The sequence below is a fragment of the Myxine glutinosa genome, chromosome 12 (assembly GCF_964187855.1).
Source record: "Myxine glutinosa chromosome 12, kmMyxGlut1.1, whole genome shotgun sequence".
NCBI lineage: Eukaryota > Metazoa > Chordata > Myxini > Myxiniformes > Myxinidae > Myxine > Myxine glutinosa.
This window is the reverse complement of record NC_136272.1, coordinates 103,189,178-103,215,727: the sequence shown is the minus strand read 5'-3', so window position 1 is coordinate 103,215,727 and position 26,550 is coordinate 103,189,178. Positions and strand designations below refer to the sequence as shown.

Below are 26,550 nucleotides of genomic sequence, written 5' to 3'. Positions count from 1 at the left end.
TGTGATGTCTAGTTTCGTTGACTGGTATGATCAGTTCACTTAAGTGTAAAGTTGTTTGTGACCTGCCCCCCCAACCATGACCCCCCCCCCCCCCCCTAACCCTCCTCTGCCAAAAAAAAAAGGAAGACAACCTCTTGGCCTGCAGTAATTCCAAGAAGTTTGATGGTGTACAGGAACAAGACAGCAATACCTGGCCGACTTATTAGGAACTGTTTATTGTCAACCAGAGACACCATTTTATACACGCCCCCAAGTTTACTTCTAGGCCCCGAGTATGACCACACAGGTGCTGATGTGTTTCAAATCCTTTATCCAACGGACATGAACAGTTTAGCTTTTACATTGGAAGTGACTGCCCATTCGCCCAGCAAGTCAAGACCTGTTACCTGTTGCTTGGACGAAAAGGTGAATGAGGCCCCCAATGCATATTTCTGAACTCAGTTTTAAATAGTTTGCTTCCTGTCTGTGGCTCGTCCTTTCCGCATACTCTTGACGCCTCCATGAGTTGTCCATGAAGTCTAAGCTGTCGCCACCAGGCTTGTTTCGACATTGTTCACCTATTTATACCAATAGGCTTATGGCATGCATTGAAACACGCACGCAAACCCTATTGTTTTGAGATGATGTTGACAAGAAAAGGGTTCAAAAGAAAAATCTGATCTTTTGCAAAGAACGTTTCTCACAACGTGGACGTAGTTGAGACTCTGGTTTTGTGTTACAAAGCAGACACGGACAAGCACAACATATTTGCAGCTGGGTAGTTTCTACAGGAATGATCTTTCACATTCACGACTCTTATGGGTATAAAGGACGCCCTTGTGACGCCGAACCACGTGACCGAGCCACCCCAGCTGTGGACACATGTTTCAAACGTTCCTCGTTGGCAGACGCGATGGTTTGCCGTCGGTCCTCACGACGGATCTGTCGCAGCTGCCCGGTGTCGGTCATGCCGCTGAATCCTCGGTCCTCGGTTTCTGGAGCTCACGGCTTTCTTGGTGTCTTTCTGTTGCAGCTACGAATTCTCCCTTGAGCTTTTAAGGGTCAAAGTAAAGGAGCACGGGTTGTACACATTCTACGCCAACAACTCCGATGAATACAATTCTCTGGATTTCCAAGTGGTCGTTAGTAAGTATCAAATCGGTCCTCGTTCATTTACTTCTGCACAGAAAAATAAAATAAAAACTTGCGTGCAATTTAACAGTAAATTTACCATGAGAGCTCAATACAGGTTGTTTTTTGTTTTTTTTGTATACAAGATCGAGGCTCCTGTTGGAGGTAACATCAATCACAAAAAAAAAAACGGACACAAAAAACATACAATAAAGGGAGCGGGAGACAAGATTGGGAGAGAGGGAAGCACACAAGTACAACAGCAGAGAACAGGGACATCTGGAGATCTGTGGGAGGGAGAGGGCTTGGGGGGAGGAGGCATGGGAAGGGAGGGGGTGGGAGAGGTAAAAAAAAAAAACACATGGACACTGCAAGTACTTCCAGGAAAAAGTCGGTATTTCAAAAAAAGTGGATCTGGGGGTGAATTAGCGGGGGTAAAAAAGATCAAGGTTTTGGATGGGGGAAGATAAGAGATGGTGGTGAACAGCTGTTTTAAAGACCGGGAGGGAGGAGAGGGATTTAAGAGAGTGAGGGAGTTTGTTCCAGAGGCGGGAGTAAAGAGGAATGAAGGCGTGAAGGTGAGCAGAGAGTCTTGATTTTGGCAGTTTAACCAGAAGAGGGTTGCTGGCAGATATTGTGCGACCTGTAGGAATATTTGAGGGACAGAGCACAGAGAGCTGGGGGAGCAAGGCCGGAGAGGAGTCGGTAGGTTGAAGACCGAAAGACCACCAACCTGCCTGTGGTGAGTGAGTGAAAGACCCTCACAATCGGCTTCATTGCGGGAGATTCCAATGATTCTGAACGCTTTGGTTTCAACAGCGTGAAGACAATCAAGGTGTGAGGCAGGAGCACCAGCCCAGAGGGGAGAGCAGTATTCCATTGAGCTGCGGATGAAAGCCTTGTATGTGGTGAGGAGCTGAGGTGTGCCAAGGAAGGACTACGCACGACGGAGGATGCCCAGTCGGCGACTGGCTTTGGAGGCCAGATTTGAAATGTGGTTTTCCCAGGAAAGATCATGGCAGATAGTGAGACCCAAAAGCTTGAGTGACAGAACTTCTTGGAGAGGATTGTTCAGAAAGTAGAACATGTTTTAATCATTCATCCCAAATTCAGGGGGGCACCACTGTGTGGGCAATGGGAATTCGGGTTCTTAGAACCGCATAGTTTAAAGAAAGCCGATTGGCAGGGTATGACCCCAGGGAGTTTAAATGTGTAATGATGTTAGTGTCGTTAGCTTCTCGTATACATAGTTTTTGGTCACGTGACATGAGTGACTCCATAAGAATCGGAGTAATAAAGGCTTGGATGGCTAATAACCACCACAACTAGCAGTAGTTGAAGATCTCATGGAGTCATGGTTGGTTTCTTGGTCTATAACCCCGATGACCTTGCGAGAGCAGTCCCACATGAGATTTTATTATTACCAAGATTGACCAGGATCTTGGCAGGGATCAGAGACTCTTGTTAGTTGCATCATTCCAATGATAGGATGCTTATAGGATTGATGTTGGGACAAATTTAAAACGGTATTAATTCTTCTTGGATTGTCTGAATGACTTGAGACAATATGGATACATGTTCACCATTCCTGACCCGAATCGGTGCGGAGTAACTCGTTTGTTATATTCCAGTGGACCTGTCAACACAATCTCTGAAGTCTGAGAATTACTGGCCGGTCGTGGGGACTATCTCCGGCATAGCCACCGTGCTGCTGCTCGCCATCATCATAATCATCTACAAGTACAAAACAGTAAGTACAAATTGCCTCGCTTCATTTGCATGGGGGAGAGTGGGGAGTGGGAGTAGTTGGGGATCTCAGAAAAGGGGGAAAAAAACCCCTTTCTTCCTCCATCCTTTTGCAGAAGCCAAGATTTGAGATCCGTTGGAAGGTGATCGAGACCGTGCGCGATGGTAACAAATACATCTACATCGACCCCACTCAGCTCCCTTACGACGACCGATGGGAATTTCCCCGGGAACACCTCGTTTTTGGTAACGAACGTGCTCACGAGACGTGCACCCTTTGCCACTGAAGATGGCCACATTACCAGGAGTGCCGACGCTAGGAATGTACCATTGTAATCGATCAGTTGTACCATCGGGAAAACTAAATGCTTCGGCACATCCAGTGAATAACCGTAGCTTGAGTCTTCATGGTGCTTTGTTTGACGTTAACTCTTAGCTTCGGCATACTTGGAGATTCATACGCAACATGTCCGTGTTGTAATAATTGATTATATCTCCCTTTATTCTTCATGATTCTTCCTCTTCCGATTACTTCTTCCTCACTTTTTCCCAATCACGGTTGATTTTTTATTATCTCCAGAAAATGATGTTTTTGCAATAATTGATTATATCTCCCTTTATGTTCTTCATGATTCTTCCTCTTCCTATTACTTCTTCCTCACCTTTTCCCAATCACGGTTGATTTTTTATTATCTCCAAAAAATGAAATGTTTTTGTAATAATTGATTATATCTCCCTTTATGTTCTTCATGATTCTTCCTCTTCCTATTACCTCTTCCTCACTTTTTCCCAATCACGGTTGATTTTTTATTATCTCCAAAAAATGAAATGTTTTTGTAATAATTGATTATATCTCCCTTTATGTTCTTCATGATTCTTCCTCTTCCTATTACCTCTTCCTCACTTTTTCCCAATCACGGTTGATTTTTTATTATCTCCAAAAAATGAAATGTTTTTGCAATAATTGATTAATATCTCCCTTTATGTTCTTCATGATTCTTCCTCTTCCTTTTACTTCTTCCTCACTTTTTCCCAATCACGGTTGATTTTTTATTATCTCCAAAAAATGAAATGTTTTTGCAATAATTGATTATATCTCCCTTTATGTTCTTCATGATTCTTTCTCTTCCTATTACCTCTTCCTCACTTTTTCCCAATCACGGTTGATTTTTTATTATCTCCAAAAAATGAAATGTTTTTGCAATAATTGATTATATCTCCCTTTATGTTCTTCATGATTCTTCCTCTTCCTATTACCTCTTCCTCACTTTTTCCCAATCACGGTTGATTTTTTATTGTCTCCAAAAAATGAAATGTTTTTGCAATAATTGATTATATCTCCCTTTATGTTCTTCATGATTCTTCCTCTTCCTATTACCTCTTCCTCACTTTTTCCCAATCACGGTTGATTTTTTATTATCTCCAAAAAATGAAATGTTTTTGTAATAATTGATTATATCTCCCTTTATGTTCTTCATGATTCTTCCTCTTCCTATTACCTCTTCCTCACTTTTTCCCAATCACGGTTGATTTTTTATTGTCTCCAAAAAATGAAATGTTTTTGCAATAATTGATTATATCTCCCTTTATGTTCTTCATGATTCTTTCTCTTCCTATTACCTCTTCCTCACTTTTTCCCAATCACGGTTGATTTTTTATTGTCTCCAAAAAATGAAATGTTTTTGCAATAATTGATTATATCTCCCTTTATGTTCTTCATGATTCTTCCTCTTCCTTTTACTTCTTCCTCACTTTTTCCCAATCACGGTTGATTTTTTTTTATCTCCAGAAAATGATGTTTTTGCAATAATTGATTATATCTCCCTTTATGTTCTTCATGATTCTTCCTCTTCCTATTACTTCTTCCTCACTTTTTTCCCAATCACGGTTGATTTTTTTTTATCTCCAGAAAATTAGATGTTTTTGTAATAATTGATTAAATCTCCCTTTATGTTCTTCATGATTCTTCCTCTTCCTATTACTTCTTCCTCACTTTTTTCCCAATCACGGTTGATTTTTTTTTATCTCCAGAAAATTAGATGTTTTTGTAATAATTGATTATATCTCCCTTTATGTTCTTCATGATTCTTCCTCTTCATATTACTTCTTCCTCACTTTTTCCCAATCACGGTTGATTTTTTTTTATCTCCAGAAAATTTGATGTTTTTGTAATAATTGATTATATCTCACTTTATGTTCTTCATGATTCTTCCTCTTCATATTACTTCTTCCTCACTTTTTTCCCAATGGCGGTTGATTTTTTTTATCTCCAGAAAATTAGATGTTTTTGTAATAATTGATTATATCTCCCTTTATGTTCTTCATGATTCTTCCTCTTCATATTACTTCTTCCTCACTTTTTCCCAATCACGGTTGATTTTTTTTTATCTCCAAAAAATTTGATGTTTTTGTAATAATTGATTATATCTCCCTTTGTTCTTCATGATTCTTCCTCTTCATATTACCTCTTCCTCACTTTTTCCCAATCACGGTTGATTTTTTATTATCTCCAAAAAATGAAATGTTTTTGCAATAATTGATTATATCTCCCTTTATGTTCTTCATGATTCTTCCTCTTCCTTTTACTTCTTCCTCACTTTTTCCCAATCACGGTTGATTTTTTTTTATCTCCAGAAAATGATGTTTTTGCAATAATTGATTATATCTCCCTTTATGTTCTTCATGATTCTTCCTCTTCCTATTACTTCTTCCTCACTTTTTTCCCAATCACGGTTGATTTTTTTTTATCTCCAGAAAATGATGTTTTTGCAATAATTGATTATATCTCACTTTATGTTCTTCATGATTCTTCCTCTTCATATTACTTCTTCCTCACTTTTTTCCCAATGGCGGTTGATTTTTTTTATCTCCAGAAAATTAGATGTTTTTGTAATAATTGATTAAATCTCCCTTTATGTTCTTCATGATTCTTCCTCTTCCTATTACTTCTTCCTCACTTTTTTCCCAATCACGGTTGATTTTTTTTTATCTCCAGAAAATGATGTTTTTGCAATAATTGATTATATCTCACTTTATGTTCTTCATGATTCTTCCTCTTCATATTACTTCTTCCTCACTTTTTCCCAATCACGGTTGATTTTTTTTAATCTCCAGAAAATTAGATGTTTTTGTAATAATTGATTATATCTCCCTTTGTTCTTCATGATTCTTCCTCTTCATATTACTTCTTCCTCACTTTTTCCCAATCACGGTTGATTTTTTATTATCTCCAGAAAATGAAATGTTTTTGCAATAATTGATTATATCTCCCTTTGTTCTTCATGATTCTTCCTCTTCCTATTACTTCTTCCTCACTTTTTTCCCAATCACGGTTGATTTTTTTTTATCTCCAGAAAATGAAATGTTTTTGCAATAATTGATTATATCCCCCCTTTGTTCTTCATGATTCTTCCTCTTCATATTACTTCTTCCTCACTTTTTCCCCAATCACGGTTTTTTTTTATTCTCTCCAGAAAATGAGATGTTTGGCACCAGTACCAACTAAACATTGTTTGATGTACGTGTAAGTCTGGGTCAAAGTTAGGTTCATGTACAGGGTCAAGACCCTCTCACTGCCCGTGAGTCTACAATAAACCACACTACCATCCCGGCAGGTTCCTTGTCCGCGGGCTCCCAGGAGGTAGGCCATGAGTTGCGGAGATATTCCATTAGCTCCATATTGATTTGCGCCGTGGGATAGCATGGAGCGACCACAAATTCCTGGATTGAAACCCGATGAACCTCACACGGAAAGCGTAAAGCATGATCCTTGTAGCACAAGGGAAAATTAAACAAACATTATCACTGACGGTGAAGATTGATAAGACACTTACATGTATTTAAAATGCATTTTCGTTAGCACTGGAGATCTTTTGCTGTCGTTTTCGAATATTTTCGAAAATGGTGTATTAGTTAATCGGGCTTTAACTTTCGGCTTTTGCAGGAGAACTTTTGGGTTCTGGAGCATTTGGGAAGGTGATGCAAGCGACGGCTCATGGGCTTCTCAAGTCGGACATGGCGACCAAGGTGGCTGTCAAAATGCTGAAACGTACGTTTGTCCCTTTCGTAAAATGCATTGCAGTTATCTTTGTTTTATCAGAGTTCTGTGGATCAGTGTACCCGGAATCAAAGGCAATGGACAATATATTTTTTATATATATTATATATATATATATATATATATATTTATTTATTATTTTTGGGGGGGATACAAGATCGAGGCTTGTGTAAGAGTTAACATTAATCACAAAAAAAACAAAAAACGGACACACAAAACATACGAGAGAGAGAGAGAGAGAGAGAGAGAGAGAGACAGAGAGAGAGAGAGAGAGAGAGAGAGAGAGAGAGAGAGAGAGAGAGAGAGAGAGAGAGAGAGAGAGAGAGAGAGGAAAAAAAAAAAAGAGAAAGAAAGAAAGAAAGAAAGAAGCGAAGCAAGAAGCACAAAAGCAGAGAAAGTTGAATTAAATGGCAGGTGTTATTGGGATTAAATGTATTGCATGGCATGATCAAATGGCCTTGTAGTTCCAGCCAGGAATTTTTGTCTTCTCCAGCTTAAGAAGACTTAATCTACTCCTAATCAATGCCTCTGTAAAGAAGGAGATTTAGTATTTATTAGCAGATCACTCTCGCTTTTAGTTTAGGCCAAACACCACCTATGGACGGATGTTTTGGTCTAAAAAGAGCTGGTCAGCACAGAACGAGATTACTTCCAGCTTTTCAGGAAATTAGTAGGTATAAGTTTGTAAAGTAGGTATAAGGCTTAATTTCCATATCCTTGGTTTAAAATGTTTTCGCTCGGATCATGAGTTTGCTCATCCAGCAGCCCTTGACTCGGGTTTTCATGTTTTTTGTTTTCTTTGCAGAAAGTGCACACTGCAGCGAAAAGGAGGCCCTGATGTCGGAGTTGAAGATAATGAGTCACCTGGGGCATCACATCAACATCGTCAATCTACTGGGGGCTTGCACCGTTGGAGGTGTGACCAAACTCATCCACTTTGGTGTTTTAATTGTGTTATTGTCATGATTTGAGGATATACACGGAAGGTTTCTGGTTATTTTGGTGTTGCATCATTGTTCAACGTTTTAGCCAGGCCTATGTGCTACCTTTGAACGTGCCATCAGATGTACCATCCGACTCTTTAGCTTGGTCCATTTTGTCAGATTTCTAACTACTGTTCTATGCATGATGTGCATAAGAATATGGCAATTTACACACACTAGGGCATGCCCGTACGTGGGTGCCCGTTCCTTGCCAAAAAAAAAAACGCTACCCGTACGCTCTACCCCGCCCGTACGCCCGTACGCCCGTAAACAAAAAAAACAACGCTCTTCGCTTCCGCCCTTCGCTCTGACTGAATTGGGAGAAATAATGCGCATAAGAAATCGAGAAATTATTATTTTCTCCGGAAGAAATCGAATTACGAACCGTAATGGCGCACGCGCTCGGCTCGGCTCGCTCTCACATCGGCCACGCCCACGCAACAACGCGTTCTGTGATTGGCTGCCGGAAGTGCAGTCTTCACTGTCCGGAAGGTCGCATATCGCAGTTACGATGAATCGCAAATTAGTTTTAATTAGTTTTAAAACATAGTTGAACGCCAACATAGTTTGCCAACGTGAAATAAATGAATACGCTCTCAAATGTGCCGTCCGAGGCAGAGTCTGTTCGCCACGTTCGGCACACGTGATAGCTCGCTGCTCTCTGATTGGTTGAATCGTTTTTTGGACATAGCTCGGTAACTACTTCTCCGATTAATATGAAACCTTGAAAAGGCACATCCTCGGGTCCCCAGCAATATACCTGGCAAGTTTAAAGTACATCGGACCGGTAGTTGTCGAGAAACAGCGGTCACAGACAAACAGACATACATACATACATACATACATACATACATACATACACACAGAGATTACTGGAATTATAGATAGATAGCATCATTATCATAATCATCATCATATGCCTGGTTTCCAATCACTATTGGACGAAGGTGTCCCTCAACTGATGTTGGACATACTGGCATACCTTTCCCACTTTGCAATTGTGGGTCGGCGAGAGGGTTTTAACAGGAAATTTTAATTCATTCAGGCTGCTGGAGATAACTCCCCTACTCTTTGTGAAAGACACCGTGGGATATTTAACATTCACTGGCAACACGGGGCTGGCAGGTGGAATATCCAGCTGAACATCTTTCCGATGGATGGCGCATGCATTGATGCATCACTCTGCATGTGAAACACCAGGATGGCAGTTTATAGCTGAGTTGGGATTTAAGTCCATGCTAGACAGCTCAAAGGTGAGCACATGTACCTCTAAGCTGTCATGTCAGCACCGCATAGCAAACAGCCTTGGATATAGAACTGAAATGGATTTCTTATTTCTAAAAAAATCTTCCCACTTGGATTGGGACACGTGTGCTTCCTTCCAAAAGTAAGGAAATGTTAACATTTGAGTAAATGTCAATGTAGTGAGCAAATTTGTTCCCTCTTTTTCAGGCCCAATCTTGGTCATCACGGAATACTGTTGCCACGGAGACCTCCTCAACTTCCTGCATCAGAAGAAGAATGACTTTCGGATGTGGAACACCAGGTTAACGGAGTACCAGAACCTCTCCTTCCTGGAAAACATTCTTCCGTAAGTGAATTTTGGCTTTGACTGTAGTTTGGTGCTGGACAATGGGGTTTCATTCCACTTTTGGACAATAGTATTTGTGACAAAAAAAAAATGAGCAAGATTCTGGGAATGGCCTTGCAATTTGGTTAGCTGTACGTATCGGACTTATTTCTGCCGCAGACCACAGGAGCGAAAAGCAGAAAAAGGGGATTACTTGGAAATGAGGCCTCGTTCACCTAGCTTGCTTGCAAAAATTCAATCTCATGACATGACGCCCCTGGTATCGAAAGGTATCAACGGTACAGGTAATTCAATACCTATGCTGGTTTTTTTTTAACCAATGTCTGAATTATTTGAACCTTTTGGTCCAAAACTGTTTTGAACTTCATCAATTACCCTCTCCTTCCTCGCACCACCAACCCTACTAACTCCGAGTTCGCAGTCGCACATTAACATTAGTATCGAAGGAGCTTGATGAAAATTCAAGCCTGTGATGATGCATGAATAACATTTTTCTTATCATTCCTTTTGTGTATTAAAACTGTTATCGTCACTTCAGGCCTCAAAAGTGATGATGCTCTTGAAGAAGAGGAAGATTTTGATGAGCAGGCCGATAGACAACCGCTGGATCTGGAAGACTTGATTAGCTTCTCGTACCAAGTTGCAAAAGGAATGGCATTCTTGGCATTCAAAAACGTGAGAATCCATCGCAGTCGATGTGTTCCCGATCACACAGCGAGTTACCTCCACGAATTTTCTCTTTTCCATATAATCTGATCAATGTCCAGTTTTTTGTGTTCTTTTGGTCTGCTTCACTAATCCACCCGTGTCCTTTTTCACTTGCCAGTGCATACACAGGGACCTGGCCGCTAGGAACATCCTGATCACTCGAGGCCGTGTGGCCAAGATCTGCGACTTTGGGCTCGCACGGGACATTGTGAATGATTCGAACTACGTCATCAGGGGCAATGTGAGACCGGAATTGTCTGATGTCATCCGATTATGTCCTCTTAAAATGGGCCATGACATGACAGTACGATTTTGGCTTTATGAACCTGCTGTGATGTTCGCGTATCTAATGGTACACAGTTGTCAAAATTATCATTGTTTTGAGCTGGTTCAAACTTGACCTTGATTTTTTTTTTTTCATAATGAAGCTGGGATAGTATATTATATACCCTCGACCAGAAATCATTAGTATATTTCAACAGGTTTGATGTTTTCATTGATCAGAAGTTTCATAACTTCCTCTGTCATTGAAGGTGGATGGAGGTTGCTTTCACCCCTTTTTGTCTTTCTGTGAGCAGGGTATCTCAAAAAGTTATGGAATGATTTGGGGGACAGGTTGGGTGTGTGACAAGGACGAAATGATTCGATTTGGGTGAAGATCCAGATCCAGATCTGGATCTGGATACTGGAATTTTTATTGATTTTTTTTTTTTTTAAACCATTGAGAGATAGGGCAAGAAACTATATAAGTTTGTGTGTGTGTGTGTATGTATGTGTATATACATATATAATTATATATGTCTATGTATATGTATATCATCATAGCTCAAAAAGTTACAGAAGGATTTGGATGAAACTTGTTGCACAGGTTGGGTGTGTGACAAAGACAAATACCCAATCAGATTTGGGTGAAAATCCGGATCTGCATGCGAGGATTTAAAAAAAAAAAATTTAAGTGATTCTTTACCATTAAGAGATGTGGCCAAAAATGATATATTGCACAATATCACAAAAATTTATGGATGGGTGATGATAAAAGTGGTGAATGAGGTGGGTACATGATAAAAAAAACAAGCCGATTAGAGTTTGGTTAAGGTTGAGATCCAGATCCGCCCTATCAGCGGAATACAAAGCGTAAGCAGTAGAGCCAGCTATTGAGCCTGGCAGAGGTAGAGCCAGCTGTTGAGCCTGCCCGAGGTAGAGCCAGCTGTTGAGCCTGGCCGAGGTAGAGCCAGCTGTTGAGCCTGGCCGAGGTAGAGCCAGCTGTTGAGTCTGGCAGAGGTAGAGCCAGCTGTTGAGCCTGGCCGAGGTAGAGCCAGCTGTCGAGCCTGGCAGAGGTAGAGCCAGCTGTTGAGCCTGGCCGAGGTAGAGCCAGCTGTTGAGCCTGCCCGAGGTAGAGCCAGCTATTGAGCCTGGCAGAGGTAGAGCCAGCTGTTGAGCCTGCCCGAGGTAGAGCCAGCTGTTGAGCCTGGCCGAGGTAGAGCCAGCTGTTGAGCCTGGCCGAGGTAGAGCCAGCTGTTGAGTCTGGCAGAGGTAGAGCCAGCTGTTGAGCCTGGCCGAGGTAGAGCCAGCTGTTGAGCCTGGCAGAGGTAGAGCCAGCTGTTGAGCCTGGCAGAGGTAGAGCCAGCTGTTGAGCCTGGCAGAGGTAGAGCCAGCTGTTGAGCCTGGCCGAGGTAGAGCCAGCTGTTGAGCCTGGCTGAGGTAGAGCCAGCTGTTGAGCCTGGCCGAGGTAGAGCCAGCTGTTGAGCCTGGCAGGGGTAGAGCCAGCTGTTGAGCCTGGCCGAGGTAGAGCCAGCTGTTGAGCCTGGCCGAGGTAGAGCCAGCTGTTGAGCCTGGCCGAGGTAGAGCCAGCTGTTGAGCCTGGCCGAGGTAGAGCCAGCTGTTGAGCCTGGCAGGGGTAGAGCCAGCCGTTGAGCCTGGCAGAGGTAGAGCCAGCCGTTGAGCCTGGCAGAGGTAGAGCCAGCCGTTGAGCCTGGCAGAGGTAGAGCCAGCTGTTGAGCCTGGCCGAGGTAGAGCCAGCTGTTGAGCCTGGCCGAGGTAGAGCCAGCTGTTGAGCCTGGCAGAGGTAGAGCCAGCTGTTGAGCCTGGCAGAGGTAGAGCCAGCTGTTGAGCCTGGCCGAGGTAGAGCCAGCTGTTGAGTCTGGCAGAGGTAGAGCCAGCTGTTGAGCCTGGCAGAGGTAGAGCCAGCTGTTGAGCCTGGCCGAGGTAGAGCCAGCTGTTGAGCCTGGCAGAGGTAGAGCCAGCCGTTGAGCCTGGCAGAGGTAGAGCCAGCTGTTGAGCCTGGCCGAGGTAGAGCCAGCCGTTGAGCCTGGCAGAGGTAGAGCCAGCTGTTGAGCCTGGCCGAGGTAGAGCCAGCTGTTGAGTCTGGCAGAGGTAGAGCCAGCTGTTGAGCCTGGCAGAGGTAGAGCCAGCTGTTGAGCCTGGCAGAGGTAGAGCCAGCTGTTGAGCCTGGCCGAGGTAGAGCCAGCTGTTGAGCCTGGCCGAGGTAGAGCCAGCTGTTGAGCCTGGCAGAGGTAGAGCCAGCTGTTGAGCCTGGCCGAGGTAGAGCCAGCTGTTGAGCCTGGCCGAGGTAGAGCCAGCTGTTGAGCCTGGCAGAGGTAGAGCCAGCTGTTGAGCCTGGCCGAGGTAGAGCCAGCTGTTGAGCCTGGCAGAGGTAGAGCCAGCTGTTGAGCCTGGCAGAGGTAGAGCCAGCTGTTGAGCCTGGCAGAGGTAGAGCCAGGCTGTTGAGCCTGGCAGAGGTAGAGCCAGCTGTTGAGCCTGGCAGAGGTAGAGCCAGCTGTTGAGCCTGGCAGAGGTAGAGCCAGGCTGTTGAGCCTGGCTCTGCCGAGTGCCGTTCTGGGGTTGGTTATTTGCTGTTCCACCCTCTTTTGTTCTCTCACTCGCCACCATCTTGGTTTGTCCATTGACTACCAGTATTCTTGTGATGCCTGTAAAAGTACACTCATGTTGTTGTTGCATATCTTTCTCTTGCATGTGATTTATATACAAGCTTCGAAATTGGTATAAAAAGTGTTGTCATGGGAGTGCCTCGCAGCCATATTGCAATCTTTTTCAGCTAGGTATTGTTGTTGTTATTGTTCTAACTCTTTATAACATCTGAATGTGAAATCAAAAATGTAAAGATGGTCTATTTTGTTTGGTTTTCCCAAGAGAGCACTTGCCAATTTGGCCACACTGTGTACTCTGTCTAATGCATCATTCCTGCTGGGCCAGGTGCGACTGCCCGTCAAATGGATGTCTCCTGAGAGTATCTTCCACTGCGTGTACACGGTGCAAAGCGATGTGTGGTCGTATGGCATTCTTCTGTGGGAAATCTTCTCTCTAGGTGAGACCCTCGATCTCGTGCCACCTGCCCTCCTGAACCATAGTTCAGACAAGAGCATGAAGCGATCAAAGATGTATTCTTCATGATTTAACCTCGTAAATGGAAAGCAAGAGGATGGTCATTGGTCATGTGCTTTTGGAGGCCGATTGAATGAAAATCGGGCTCGATTATCTTCTTTAATTAAGGCAAGGTCTGAAGGCCCAGCTTTGCAATGTGTGGGTAACATTTTACTGTGCTTAGTGCAGAGCAGGGTAAGGTGGTAGACACCGGATCTAGCCAAATTAGCCTTTGCAATAAGTGATGATGACAGGTTAAAGGCCAAGGTTCATGCCAAGAGTTCCATTTCGATTTGCCACATGTTTAAGGGGAAACGTATTGCTGAACTTGAGCTTACTTCCCACACCCCCACCCCCCTTCACTCTTTCCTCCCTTTGGGGTCGGAGGGGTGGGTTTTGGGGGAGTTGCACGGCATGCATGTGGAAATGTAACATAACTTTACAATATGTACCCATATCTGTGTATGTATATATATATATATATATATATATATATATATATATATATATATATATATATATATATATATATATATATATATATATATATATATTCCATATAAAACGCAGTCACTTCGTGAGAGAGGGGTGGGGGAGACAGAGAGAGCCAGACAGACAGACACAGACAGAGACTATAAAAAAAGAGCGAGAGGAGTGGAGGAGGAGTGGGGTGGTTAGAAAAGAGGATGATACGTTGTGCTTAATGACCACACACACACACACACACACACACACACACACACACACACACACACACACTCACATACACTTGTACAAAAACAAATCTCCTGTATGAGTGCTTGTGAGTGTACCATTGCGACTGAGGCACCACAGCCTGTTTGAAGTTCTGTTGTGGTAACCTATACATACATACACACACACACACACACACACACACACACACACACACACACACACACACACACACATAAAATACATCAAAACGACAACTTCAAAGGTTTACCTTGAAACCAGCCTTTATTCCTCAATCGATATACTTTCTACTTTGTAACGGATGGAAATAAATTAAATAGACTGTAGCAGAAGGAAGGAGCAGGGCTACATTCTATTAATTCGATCGTTAATTTTATTGTTTTGCCTTCTTAACTCCGGAGATTTCCCCCCACGGAGTACCCAGGCACGACTGCGGAAGCCATCACGTTGATCCTGCTGGTTAATTATTTTCATTGCGCTCAATAATGTTACACTTTGGGCACATTCCTAAATCTTTTCTTCACTCAGTATAATTGTTGGAACAGTAGAAAACGTTAAGTTTTATGCTTTGGCAATATAAAAAAGGAGGAAGTACAGCTCTGCTAATAGCTTATTGATAAGATATACACTTGGTTATAAAAATCGCTAATGTCTTAAATTTTTCAGATTTCAATACTTATTTAGTGTACTGGATCTGATCCTCAAATCTGAATCCAGATTTCGATGATATGCTTTAATTAGTCCGTGAGAGGTCATCGTGGTCATCCAAGGCAAGGCACGTTTAAATCGGCCAAAACAAAATGGCGCTTAAGAACCCAACGATGTGACAGAGGGCTGATTAAGATGGTGCACCACCATTTTGGCAAGGATTATTTTTTTGGTGATTAGCATCCGCTAAGTGATCTTCAAACGGGTGTTTAAACACCCCCCAAACACCCAGTTTTCATTCATGCATTCCCTTGGAGTTCGATAAGTATACAGGCAAATTTAGAGCTGCTTGTTTTCATGGTTTTGAAGTTATGGAGGAGACACACACACACACACACACACACACACACACACACACACACACATTGCCTTTTATATATATATATATATATATATATATATATATATATATATATATATATATATATATAAATAAACCCATTCAACTAGTTTAATTTAATGGTTCCCCTCAAAGGATAAGCAACTTCCTACATAAACAAGTTTTATTCGTGTTTTTATTTCATAACACCATGAATGAATTGTGCTATGTTGCGTTTTATGCTCAGCGGAGACCCCGTACACTGGAATGCGGGTAGATTCGTGTTTCTATCGCATGATCAAAGAGGGCTACAGGATGCCCTCTCCAAGATTCTGCACGGCAGACATGTACGTATGAAAGTGACATTCCTTTTTGGTGCTGCATGTTCAGGTTTCGATGCATGTCGATTTGGCGTGAAGCGTGCGGTATTGGGTTGCATGTCTGATTGTACATTACGATATGCACGTAAATGTCTCGATCTCTTGTTTGGTAAATGGCTAAATTGAAATTGTAATGATTATTTTTCACGAGAGCGTTATTAGCAGAGGTTTAAGGCCGTGTATAGGAAAAGAAGGCTTCTTAGACTCACAAACTGCTCTTGGTGCAGACACAAAGCACATGGTGATAGCTGCTATAAGTGGCACTCAGAGTGGAAATGGTAAGGCCCAGGGTAAAGTAATAGTAGTGAATCCTGGAGTGAGAGGGGTGATGTTGAATCCGGTAGTAAGGGGGGAGGGGGAGCGGAGATGGTGAATCGTGTGGTGAGGGAGTGATGGTGAATCCCATGAGTGAGGGGGTGATGGTGAATCCCATGAGTGAGGGGGTGATGGTGAATCCCATGAGTGAGGGGGTGATGGTGAATCCCATGAGTGAGGAGGTGATGGTGAATCCCATGAGTGAGGGGTGATGGTGAATCCCATGAGTGAGGGGTGATGGTGAATCCCATGAGTGAGGGGGTGATGGTGAATCCCATGAGTGAGGGGGTGATGGTGAATCCCATGAGTGAGGGGGTGATGGTGAATCCCATGAGTGAGGGGATGATGGTGAATCCCTGGAGTGAGTGGGTGATGGTGAATCCCATGAATGAGGGGATGATGGTGAATCCCATGAGTGAGGGGTTGATGGTGAATCCCATGAGTGAGGGGTGATGGTGAATCCCATGAGTGAGGGGATGATGGTGAATCCCAGGAGTGAGGGGGTGATGGTGAATCCCAGGAGTGAGGGGGTGATGGTGAATCCCATGAGTGAGGGGGTGATGGTGAATCCCAGGAGTGAGGGGGTGATGGTGAATCCCATGAGTGAGGGGGTGATGGTGAATCCCTGGAGTGAGTGGGTGATGGTGAATCCCATGAATGAGGGGATGATGGTGAATCCCATGAGTGAGGGGGTGATGGTGAATCCCAGGAGTGAGGGGGTGATGGTGAATCCCAGGAGTGAGGGGGTGATGGTGAATCCCATGAGTGAGGGGATGATTGTGAATCCCAGGAGTGAGGGGGTGATGGTGAATCCCAGGAGTGAGGGGGTGATGGTGAATCCCAGGAGTGAGGGGGTGATGGTGAATCCCAGGAGTGAGGGGGTGATGGTGAATTCCAGGAGTGAGGGGGTGATTGGTGTATCCCAGGGTCATGAAGGCCTTTTTTCTTACAGGTATGACATCATGCTGTCCTGCTGGAATGATGAAGCCTCGGAAAGGCCAACATTTGACCAGCTTGTCGATTTGATTCAAGTGCATTTGCATGGTGATCCAAAGAAGTGAGTAATTGTCAAAACCTTGTAATTATATTTTGTTTAAAAAAATGTCTGGTTCCTATGGTTCTACAGCAAACGTTTGGGGTTGTACAATGGTCCAATTCCCACCAATGTGCGACTTTTTAAATGACCTGAATGCTAAACGAAGGAATGTGTGTGTGTGTGTGTGTGTGTGTGTGTGTGTGTGTGTGTGTGTGTGTGTGTGTGTGTGTGTGTGTGTGTGTGTGTGTGTGTGTGTGTGTGTGTGTGTGTGTGTTTTTTTATAGTGACTCGGTTCTGCTTGCCAGGCAGTTACCTGCCGTTGCTAGCATGAAACATGTAATTCAAATTGTCTTCTCAACATAATATTCAGCATTTGGACAACAGAGTGGACAGACTGTCGGCTTTAGGAAAACCTACTGGTCTGCAACTTCCTCGAGCCATCTTCCTGAGATTCTAACTCGATACAGTGGACTGTTCACCAAAATAAAGGTGAATGGAAATTGGTGTAAACGTGACTACCTGCAGAGTAGAGTTACTTTCTGAAACTGTCAATAATGAGGTAGGTACTGTCAGTATCAGAGTTCCATCCATCCATTGGTGTGCAGAAACTGCCTGCTGGTTGCATCATTGCTGGGAGTGCAGCTATGTGATGTAGAACCCTCTTTAGGTCAAGGCAGGGATTTCTAATTTATTCAGGATGTCGGCGATAGTTCGCATAGTCTTCATCGAAAGATACTGTGGGATATTTGATGTCCACCAGCTAAAGGGAGCATACAGGACAACTGGCTTAATGTCCATCCGATGGTTGACAAAGTTTGTGATGTCGATGCCCTACCTGCGAAGCACTATTCTGGTAGATTTTAGTCGGGTCTGGAATCATAACGAGACTAGACAGCTCAAAGGTACAAGTGGTCGCTACCTCTGATACCCTCACACGTATACGTGAGGTGGGAGATGAATCGATAAAATCAAGGGAAGCAGGAAGTATCGAGCTGAGTAGCAGTTGAGAGAAAAGAAAAGGGACATATATATATATATATATATATATATATATATACAGTCACGTGAAAAAGTAAGCACACCCCATGTAAAGTTTTGACTTTTTCAACATATTTCAACATGCAGATATTTGATCTTCATTTCAACAATATTGACAGATAAAGGTGATATAATATAACAAATATCATGAAACATTTACATTTTGTAATCCATTGTATAATTTAAATAAACATAAATGCAAATTTCGCATGTGGAAAAAGTATGTACACCCTTGGCTCTAATAGGTGGTAATGCCCCCTTTGGCAGAAACAACCTCAAGTAGGCGTTTCTTATAACTGTCTACCAGTCTCTGAGATCGACTGGGAGAAATTTTTGCCCACTCCTCCATGCAGAATTCTTTCAGCTGTGCGATGTTTGAGGGGTTTCTTGCATGCACAGCTCGTTTAAAATCCCCCCACAAAATCTCGATGGGATTTAGATCCGGGCTTTGACTTGGCCATTCCAGAACCCTCCATTTCTTTCTTTTCAGCCATTCCTTGGTGGATTTACTGGTATGTTTAGAATCATTGTCATGTTGCAAGGTCCACCTTTGGTTGAGTTTCAACTTTCCGACAGATTGCCTCACATTATCCTCAATCACCCTCTGGTACAATGAAGAATTCATAGTGGATTCTATGATGGTGAGCTGCCCAGGCCCTGATGCAGCAAAGCTGCCCCAAACTATAATATTTCCACCACCATGCTTTACAGTTGGTATCAGGTTCTTGTGGTCAAATGCTGTCTTTGGTTTTCGCCAAACATGTCTTCTGGTACTGTGGCCAAATAGGTCTACCTTTGACTCATCTGTCCAGAGCACATTATTCCAGAAGTGCTGGTCTTTGCCTCGGTGTTCATTGGCAAACTTTAGTCTTGCCCTGATGTTCTTTCTGGACAGCAAAGGTTTCCTCCTGGCACACCTCCCATGTAGATCAAATTTGTGCAGCCTCTTTCTCATGGTAGACTCGTGCACTTTGACATCAACAGTGGCAAGAGCTACCTGTAGGTCCCGTGATGACATTCTGGGGTTCTTAGAGACTTCTTTCAGCATCTTGCGGTCTGCTCTTGGGCTGAACTTGCTGGGGCGGCCTGGCCTGAACAAGTTGGCAGTTGTTTGGAATCTTCTCCACTTGTAGATGATCTTCCGGACAGTCGAATGATTGATTTCAAATTGGAGATCTTTTTGGAGATTTGGACATTTTGGAGATCTTTTTAAATCCCTTCCCAGATTCGTAGGCATCTATAACCTTCTTTCTGAAGGCCTCAGAGAGCTCTTTTGATCTGGGCATGGTGACGCCGCACACTTCAACAACAAAGAGCAAACCAAACTAAATGTCTGAGGTTTAAATAAGACAGGTTCCTCCAAGATCCTCTAATGGTGTTCTAATCATTTGCACCTGAGCTCGTGCACCTGATTCTAATTTTAGGTATTTGAAGTAGTGATAAATGTAGGGGTGTACTTACTTTTTCCACATGCAAAATTTGCATTTATGTTTATTTAAATTATACAATGCATTTCAAAATGTAAATGTTTCATGATATTTGTTATATTATATCACCTTTATCTATCAATATTGTTGAAATGAAGATCAAAAAGCTGTATGTAGAAATATGTTGAAAAAGTCAAAACTTTACATGGGGTGTACTTACTTTTTCACTCGACTGTATATATATATATATATATATATATATATATATATATATATATATATATATATATATATATATATATATATATATATATATATATATATATGTCATAGGTGCAAAATCTTTTATTTTTTGCATATGTACATAGCCCCAAATGCAATGCCGAAAGAGGTGCGAACATTGTTGGGTATCATCAATCGTGATTCGAGAGAGCACTACACAGCATTTCTGGTGCTCTGTGACCACACAGGTTGTGGGAAGATTTCTAACAGGGCTAAATCTAACTCAAGCCACCGACCCCACCCATTTTCACCAGTGGCCCCATCCTGTCTGGCTGATGTTAATCCAAATTCCTCGTACTATAAAAATGTTACCGCAACTTTGGCTGCATCTCAGGCGGATATTTTTGCCAGCCTAATCAACTTGATGCTGCGTATTAATTGCACTCGAAACGCAGACATCCTATCCAACAACCCGTCACGTTCCCTTTGTTGGAACAACAACTGAGCAATTCGTTTGCTAAACTTTCCCCGCATGACACCTTTGCCCTATTCTCGTTTTTGGGTTGTTTTTGTACTTTATCATCGGTAACACAAACCCGTGTAGGAACATCAGAAATGGCAGATCTACCCACAAAGGAACTGGGTAAAGTTTCATTTTTCTGTGTGAAATCTAGACTTCGCAAACTCCGAGCCTCTTGTTAGAGCCCACAACACTCCGACTTTTGTCCATTTTGGAAACTTCACCCAGTAATTGCACTCCAGAATCTTGATTGCTTAAACTTGCAAGTTACACCTTTTATAGAGGTTTAAATGCTCGGCTGTTTTGCTTCTATAAGGGATGTTCAAAATGTTCCTGGAAGGAGATACTCACGATAGGCCAAGATGCATTATTGGGATTCAGACCAGGTCACACTACCTTAGACATGCTGCTTCAGCTCTCCCGACGAAGGATGAAGACCCTCATTGTCAGACATGAGATCAGGGCCATCTCTCTCAAAATAAAATATATCTCGAGCGTTTGATAGTCTGGCTCCCCGACTTGCTCTACAAACTCTATCTACGGCATCCAAGGAAAACTCCACTCATGGTTTACCGACTTCCTCGACTCTCTTATTCAACATTGTGGCTCTCAATGTGATCCCCTCATCTCCTCTTCCTGTGAGGTCTGGAGTCTGCCAAGGCAGTGTTCTTGGCCCAGTCCTAATCCCAATCTTCATCAACGATCTCTGACTTTCTGGAAAGTCCTCTTTATCTCTTTGCAGATGGTTCTACCCTCTGCCATAACTGGTCAAACACTTGGAATATGTCTTTCAACCCGGACAAATACCACATGATCACTCTCTCTGAAAGGACCATCTGGCAAAAACCCTTCCATCTACCTCTTAACAATCTAACTCTTGAAGTTCAGTCACTCAAACTTTTGGGCTTCAGTTTCAACCATGGTCTTTCTTGGACAAACCACACATTCAAGTTGTCTTCAAAGCCTTGGTGACTGGCTTTGAAGGCCACCTGAGAAATGTGGTTTGCAAAAGTCATTTATTGGCGTGCAAAGTCCTTCCTTCGCACACCTGAACTCTTATCCAACTGCAAGGCCTTCGTCCACAGTTTGATGGAGTACTCCTCTCACCTCTGTGCTGACACTGACACCCCTGCATCACACCTTGCTCAGCTTGATGCCATGCAAACAAAGTCCCCTTTCCTCCCACCAGGTCTCTGCAGGGCACATGTTGCCTGCCAGTAACCCTCTTCTGGTGAAACTCCCAAAATCCAGAATCACTGCTCATCTATGCTCATTCGTTCCTTTTTTCCCAACTGTGGAACCAACTTCCTCATTCTGTTCAATCTCAATATTATTCTTCCCTCTGGGGCTTCAAGACAGCTGTTCACCACCCGATCAGGTCATCCCCCACCCATGACCATGATTTATCTACCCCCATTAACCTTCCTCAAGCCCATGCACCTCTTTACAAATTTCCACTCTTTCCTTCCTGAGAGTTTGTGATCCATCTTTGTGATCCATCCATCTCGGTCCATCCATCCATTTCGTTCACCCCGCGTCTTCCCCTACCTCTCAATCTTACCCATATCCCTTATTTAGCCAAGTCTTCCCCTGTTTTGTCCATCAACCCTGCTGTCGTTGTTTCCCCTCCCACCTCCTATCTTTCTACTGTTCCTTTTGTTCTGTTATGTCCTGATCCGTTATATCTCTGAGCTTCTCCACGAGCCTTAACACTGAAGGGGGAAAAGGTATCATTACTTTATTACTGAATACTTTTATATGATTGATTAGAAAAGAAAAAAAAGGTGTGTGAGTGAGTGAGTTTGTGTGTGTGTGTGTGTGTGTGTGTGTGTGTGTGTGTGTGTGTGTGTGTGTGTGTGTGTGTGTGTGTGTGTGTGTGTGTGTGTGTGTGTGTGACTGTGTGTGTGTGTGTGACTGTGTGTGTGTGTGTGACTGTGTGTGTGTGTGTGTGTGTGTGTGTGTGTGTGTGTGTGTGTGTGTGTGTGTATACATTCGTGTGTATGTACATATTTGTGTGTCTGTGTCTGTATCTGTGTCTAATTTTTTTTCTTTCTGGTTTTGTAAACCTTTAGATTGAAAACATAAATTAAAAAGTTGACATTTCAAGACGACTGTGATTGTATCATTCTGAGAACTTTTTGAGTGTTCCTATTCGATGCATCTTGCACCACTGATCTGTGAAGAGGAAGGGTAGGGGTGCCTGGGAAGTGGAAGGGGTGGGATGGGGATGCTTGTGGTGTGTAGAAAGTCGAGGGTTATTTAACTTTTTTGGAAGGAAAGGATGCGAGGGGGTGCATGCATTGCAGAGTTTTTCTGCTGCTGTGTTTCTGTACCGTGGATAATGGAATTTGGGATGCAGCTGTCATGTGAGCGATCATATTAACAACTCCCTGACAAAGCGTCTTTCTTTCCCTTCTCTGGAGGTTCCTTCAAACTCCCAGTTCAAGTTGCTTCATCTGAGCAAGTCGCCAGGACCTGCACGGAGCAAGACAAGCAAAAAAACAAAAAAACATTCCTGTGACCTCAGCCTCTTCTGGACATACTGCGGTTCCCTGGCTTTCTCTAACATCACTTATGGTGTAACTTGTCTACTGATTACTGACGTCTTTATTTGTTTCGTGTATCGATCGCTTTTGCCACTTCCGAGGTGTATATGTGAATTATACTCCGTGTTCCTGGCACCGTCCGCTTTTGTTCGGTCCATGCGTATGGATTTCTTTGCGTACTGAGTGTTGGTTTAGCGAAACAAAAGTTTCCTTTCATCGTATTATGATGTGTTCAATTAATTTTTTTAATACCTGTTACCGATCAGTGTTTTTTTTGTTTTTGTTTTTTTCAGTACAGTGTTTACTTAATTTCCTTGTTGCGGATGCAATATGTGCACAAAGGCAGTACGTGGTCTTTTTGCTAGATTCCCCGTCCGCAGAACGCATTCCACAGAAGTATTCAGTGTCTTTGTTTGTCTGTGTGTGTTTCTAAGTATGTATGTATGTATGTATGTATGTATGTATGTATGTGTGTGTGTATGTATGTATGTATGTATGTATGTGTATATACATGTATGTATGTATATGTATACGTACATGTGTGTGTATATATATATTTATATATATCTTTACATGTATGTATATGTATATATATATACTGTATAGTGCCCTATAGAACTGTCATAATAGCAAGGAACTTGCTGTTTGTGTTTTAAAACAATTAAAGTGTTCGACTGTCATACGTTTGCAAAAACAGCTTAGACCTTGGGCTACCATGAAGTTGCTTCTTATGACGCACTAAGTGCAGGTGCGCTGTTCTCTTAGCTCATCCCAAACAATCCAATCCCACGGTTGCCCCGCAGCAGCTTCAGCTGTTCTGTCCTTGTTTTCCCTCCTATATGTTCGACAGAAAGCGAGAGATTCCCAAAGTGATTCTTTTCTTCCATGATGTGTCTCTCTTTTTTATCAATGTGCTGCTCATGTGCTGTTAGGTTAGTTTTTTTTTGTAAAATTTCTCTTTAACCAAAATGTGTGCATTATTTATCAATTGTGTTACTGAAACAAACTGTAATTAAACCATTTTGTAAGCATGGATGTTTGGGTTGTTACGATAAAAAAAATTTCATCCTTTTAGAGTAAACCTGATCAAGAAAGAGAATACTTACAATGGAGGTATGACCAACAAATTTAGCTTGTTAAAGCCGTGTGTCCATCTGCGTCGGCGGACAGGTAGAACGATGGCTGAAGCCAACAGGTTGTTGATTGAAGTATGCGAACGATTGTGGGAAACCAGGAGAAGCTCACGTTTCGGGCATTAATCCTTCACCGGAGCAAAAGTGGTTGCTCTAATGAAAGGTATATGCTCGAAACCTCAGCTTTCCTTGTTTCCCATGGTGGTTAGCATAACTCGATGGACCTCCTCCTGATTTCATTCATTGTATATACAGTCGAGTCATGAGATTTGCTTGCTTCAGGACAAGGCTCCTCTTTATGATATCTAATGAGTTCTTCTGACAATACAACTGTACTTCCTTGCTTTGAACTCATTCAATGTGGGCGTTCAGAAAGTTCTCCAAACGAGACTCGATATGGTCCAAAATGTCCAAAAGAAAAAGGTAGAACCTGTTTTTAAATCAGTAACTAAAAATATCTGTTTCCTTACAAATCATATAGTCACATGTCTACCCTGTAGTGAAGACTTCAGGGTGACGGATGGCCGACGGAGCTTTATCTCCGAGGCGTAAACCCAAACTATGGCGGTTCCTTTTACACGCGCAGGGGTGGAGTGTAACAAGGCTTACCTGAACGGATTTCACTGGCCCTCCTCGAACCCACGACAAATAAACAAGACAGACAAGAATTTGAAAAGGTACAAATAATGGGTTTAATGAAAATAATGCCAGGGTAACAAAAATGAATGTACAGTAAACTAAAATTCCTATATTGAGGAGCCTCCATACAGACCCGTATACAACGCAAGGGGGAAATAAACGAAAGTAAAAATGTAGTGTTGGGCATTGCCTGGTGCTCAGCTCCGGTCTCAACGATTGCTTTGGTGGCGTCGCCAGTTCTGCGTCCCTGCGCGGGAAGAGACGCAATGGCGCGAAGTTCCGCCGGCGTGAAGCGAACACCCCAGAGCTCCTCCCTCAGTCCTTCTCACTCTGCTGCACCGAGCTTCGACCGTCCCGAACTTCTTAGGCGTGCACGACACGAAGCGCAGCCGTCACGAGCGAACACCACAAGAGAGAGAAGGATGCATCCGCCTTTCCCGCAGCCTAGAACAGGGAGAGCGAAAATGCAACTGCCTGTCACGAACCCAGCACAAGTGAGAGAGCGAATGTGCAACTGCTCACGACGAACCCCAGGACACACAGACACACATAGAGAGAGAGAGAGAGAGCAAAATGCAACCACCTGCCATGAATGCCGGAACAGAGAGAGAAAATGCGACTGCTCGCTAGGAATGCCAGAAAAGAGAGAAAAATGGCGGCGATTCGCCTTTTTGTTCCTGGTGCTGGAATGTTCGACGATGACGTCACACTCTCACCAATCATGCAGTTTTCTTGACATTCACGACCAGGTGCTCAGTATATTCGCAGTTTGCTTGACATTCACGGCCAGGTGCTCAACGGATTTGCAGTTTGATTGACATTCACGGCCAGGTGCTCAGCATATTCGCAGTTTGCTTGACATTCGCGTCCAGGTGCTCACCGTATTCACAGTTTGCTTGACATTCTCAGGTGCTCAGCGTATTCGCAGTTTGCTTGACATTTACGTCCAGGTGCTCAGCATATTCACAGTTTGCTTGACATTTACGGCCAGGTGCTCAGCGTATTCGCAGTTTGCTTGACATTCACGGCCAGGTGCTCAACGTATTTGCAGTTTGCTTGACATTCACGGCAAGGTGCTCAGCATATTCAGTTTGCTTGACATTCTCAGGTGCTCAGCGTATTCGCAGTTTGCTTGACATTTACGGCCAGGTGCTCAGCGTATTTGCAGTTTGCTTGACATTCACGGCCAGGTGCTCGGCGTATTCGCAGTTTGCTTGACATTCTCAGGTGCTCAGCATATTCGCAGTTTGCTTGATATTCACGGCCAGGTGCTCAGCGTATTCGCAGTTTGCTTGACATTCTCAGGTGCTCAGCGTATTCGCAGTTTGCTTGACATTCACGGCCAGGTGCTCAGTGTATTCGCCGGCGTATTCAACGTTGGTCACAGGATTTTTTTTTGTTTTCTCTTATGAATCACGAACTGCCGGGAACCTATCCCCGCTTTTTCCATTGAACTAATTCCTCCACATTCGCGGATTCAACATTTGTGGTATTTTCCAGGAATGTATCCACCCGCGAATGTCGGAGTCCGACTGCATTTACACCCTGAAAGACGTGGAGGCATGGAAACCTTTGGATGCTTACAACTAGTTGAAGTCTGAAGTCTGGCTGGATCAGTGATGTGGCTATTTTTGTGAAGAATGGCTATCATGTTGTATGAGCAAAAGTAGGCCGATAATCCATCACTGATTTGTGTTGACAGGGCAGACAAGCATGACGTTATATACTGTATATTAACATCATGCCCTCGGATGCTATCTCCTCCAATACCCTCGGATGTTTATCCGGGCCCCAAAGCTTTATCTTCTTTCATAAATTCCAAGAAAGACACCAACTAATGTGAAAAACAAATAAGTAACTAATACTGGCAGATGGGACATCCAATTTAACATCCATCTGAGGGACGGCAAACACATTGATGAATCAGAATCACCCTGCCCTGTAAACCACCGGGACAACAGTTAGTAGCTTGGTAGG

General features: G+C 43.2%; 1 protein-coding gene across 2 annotated transcripts in view; it reads left to right on the top strand.

Moving 5' to 3' along the window:
- Positions 1 to 23,834, top strand: part of FLT3 (fms related receptor tyrosine kinase 3) — a 90,689-nt gene extending 66,855 nt beyond the window's left edge. For both annotated transcript variants that reach the window (XM_068132259.2, XM_068132260.2), the window contains exons 7-19: positions 1,013 to 1,125; positions 2,742 to 2,860; positions 2,973 to 3,102; positions 6,800 to 6,904; positions 7,719 to 7,829; positions 9,349 to 9,487; positions 9,647 to 9,771; positions 10,026 to 10,162; positions 10,314 to 10,436; positions 13,409 to 13,520; positions 15,565 to 15,664; positions 16,965 to 17,069; positions 22,679 to 23,834. In XM_068132259.2, the coding sequence (XP_067988360.2) occupies positions 1,013 to 1,125; positions 2,742 to 2,860; positions 2,973 to 3,102; positions 6,800 to 6,904; positions 7,719 to 7,829; positions 9,349 to 9,487; positions 9,647 to 9,771; positions 10,026 to 10,162; positions 10,314 to 10,436; positions 13,409 to 13,520; positions 15,565 to 15,664; positions 16,965 to 17,069; positions 22,679 to 22,715 (1,456 nt within the window). In that variant the 3' untranslated portion in view covers positions 22,716 to 23,834. The remainder of the gene's footprint in view (positions 1 to 1,012; positions 1,126 to 2,741; positions 2,861 to 2,972; positions 3,103 to 6,799; positions 6,905 to 7,718; positions 7,830 to 9,348; positions 9,488 to 9,646; positions 9,772 to 10,025; positions 10,163 to 10,313; positions 10,437 to 13,408; positions 13,521 to 15,564; positions 15,665 to 16,964; positions 17,070 to 22,678) is intronic.
- Positions 23,835 to 26,550: the final 2,716 nt, after the last annotated feature.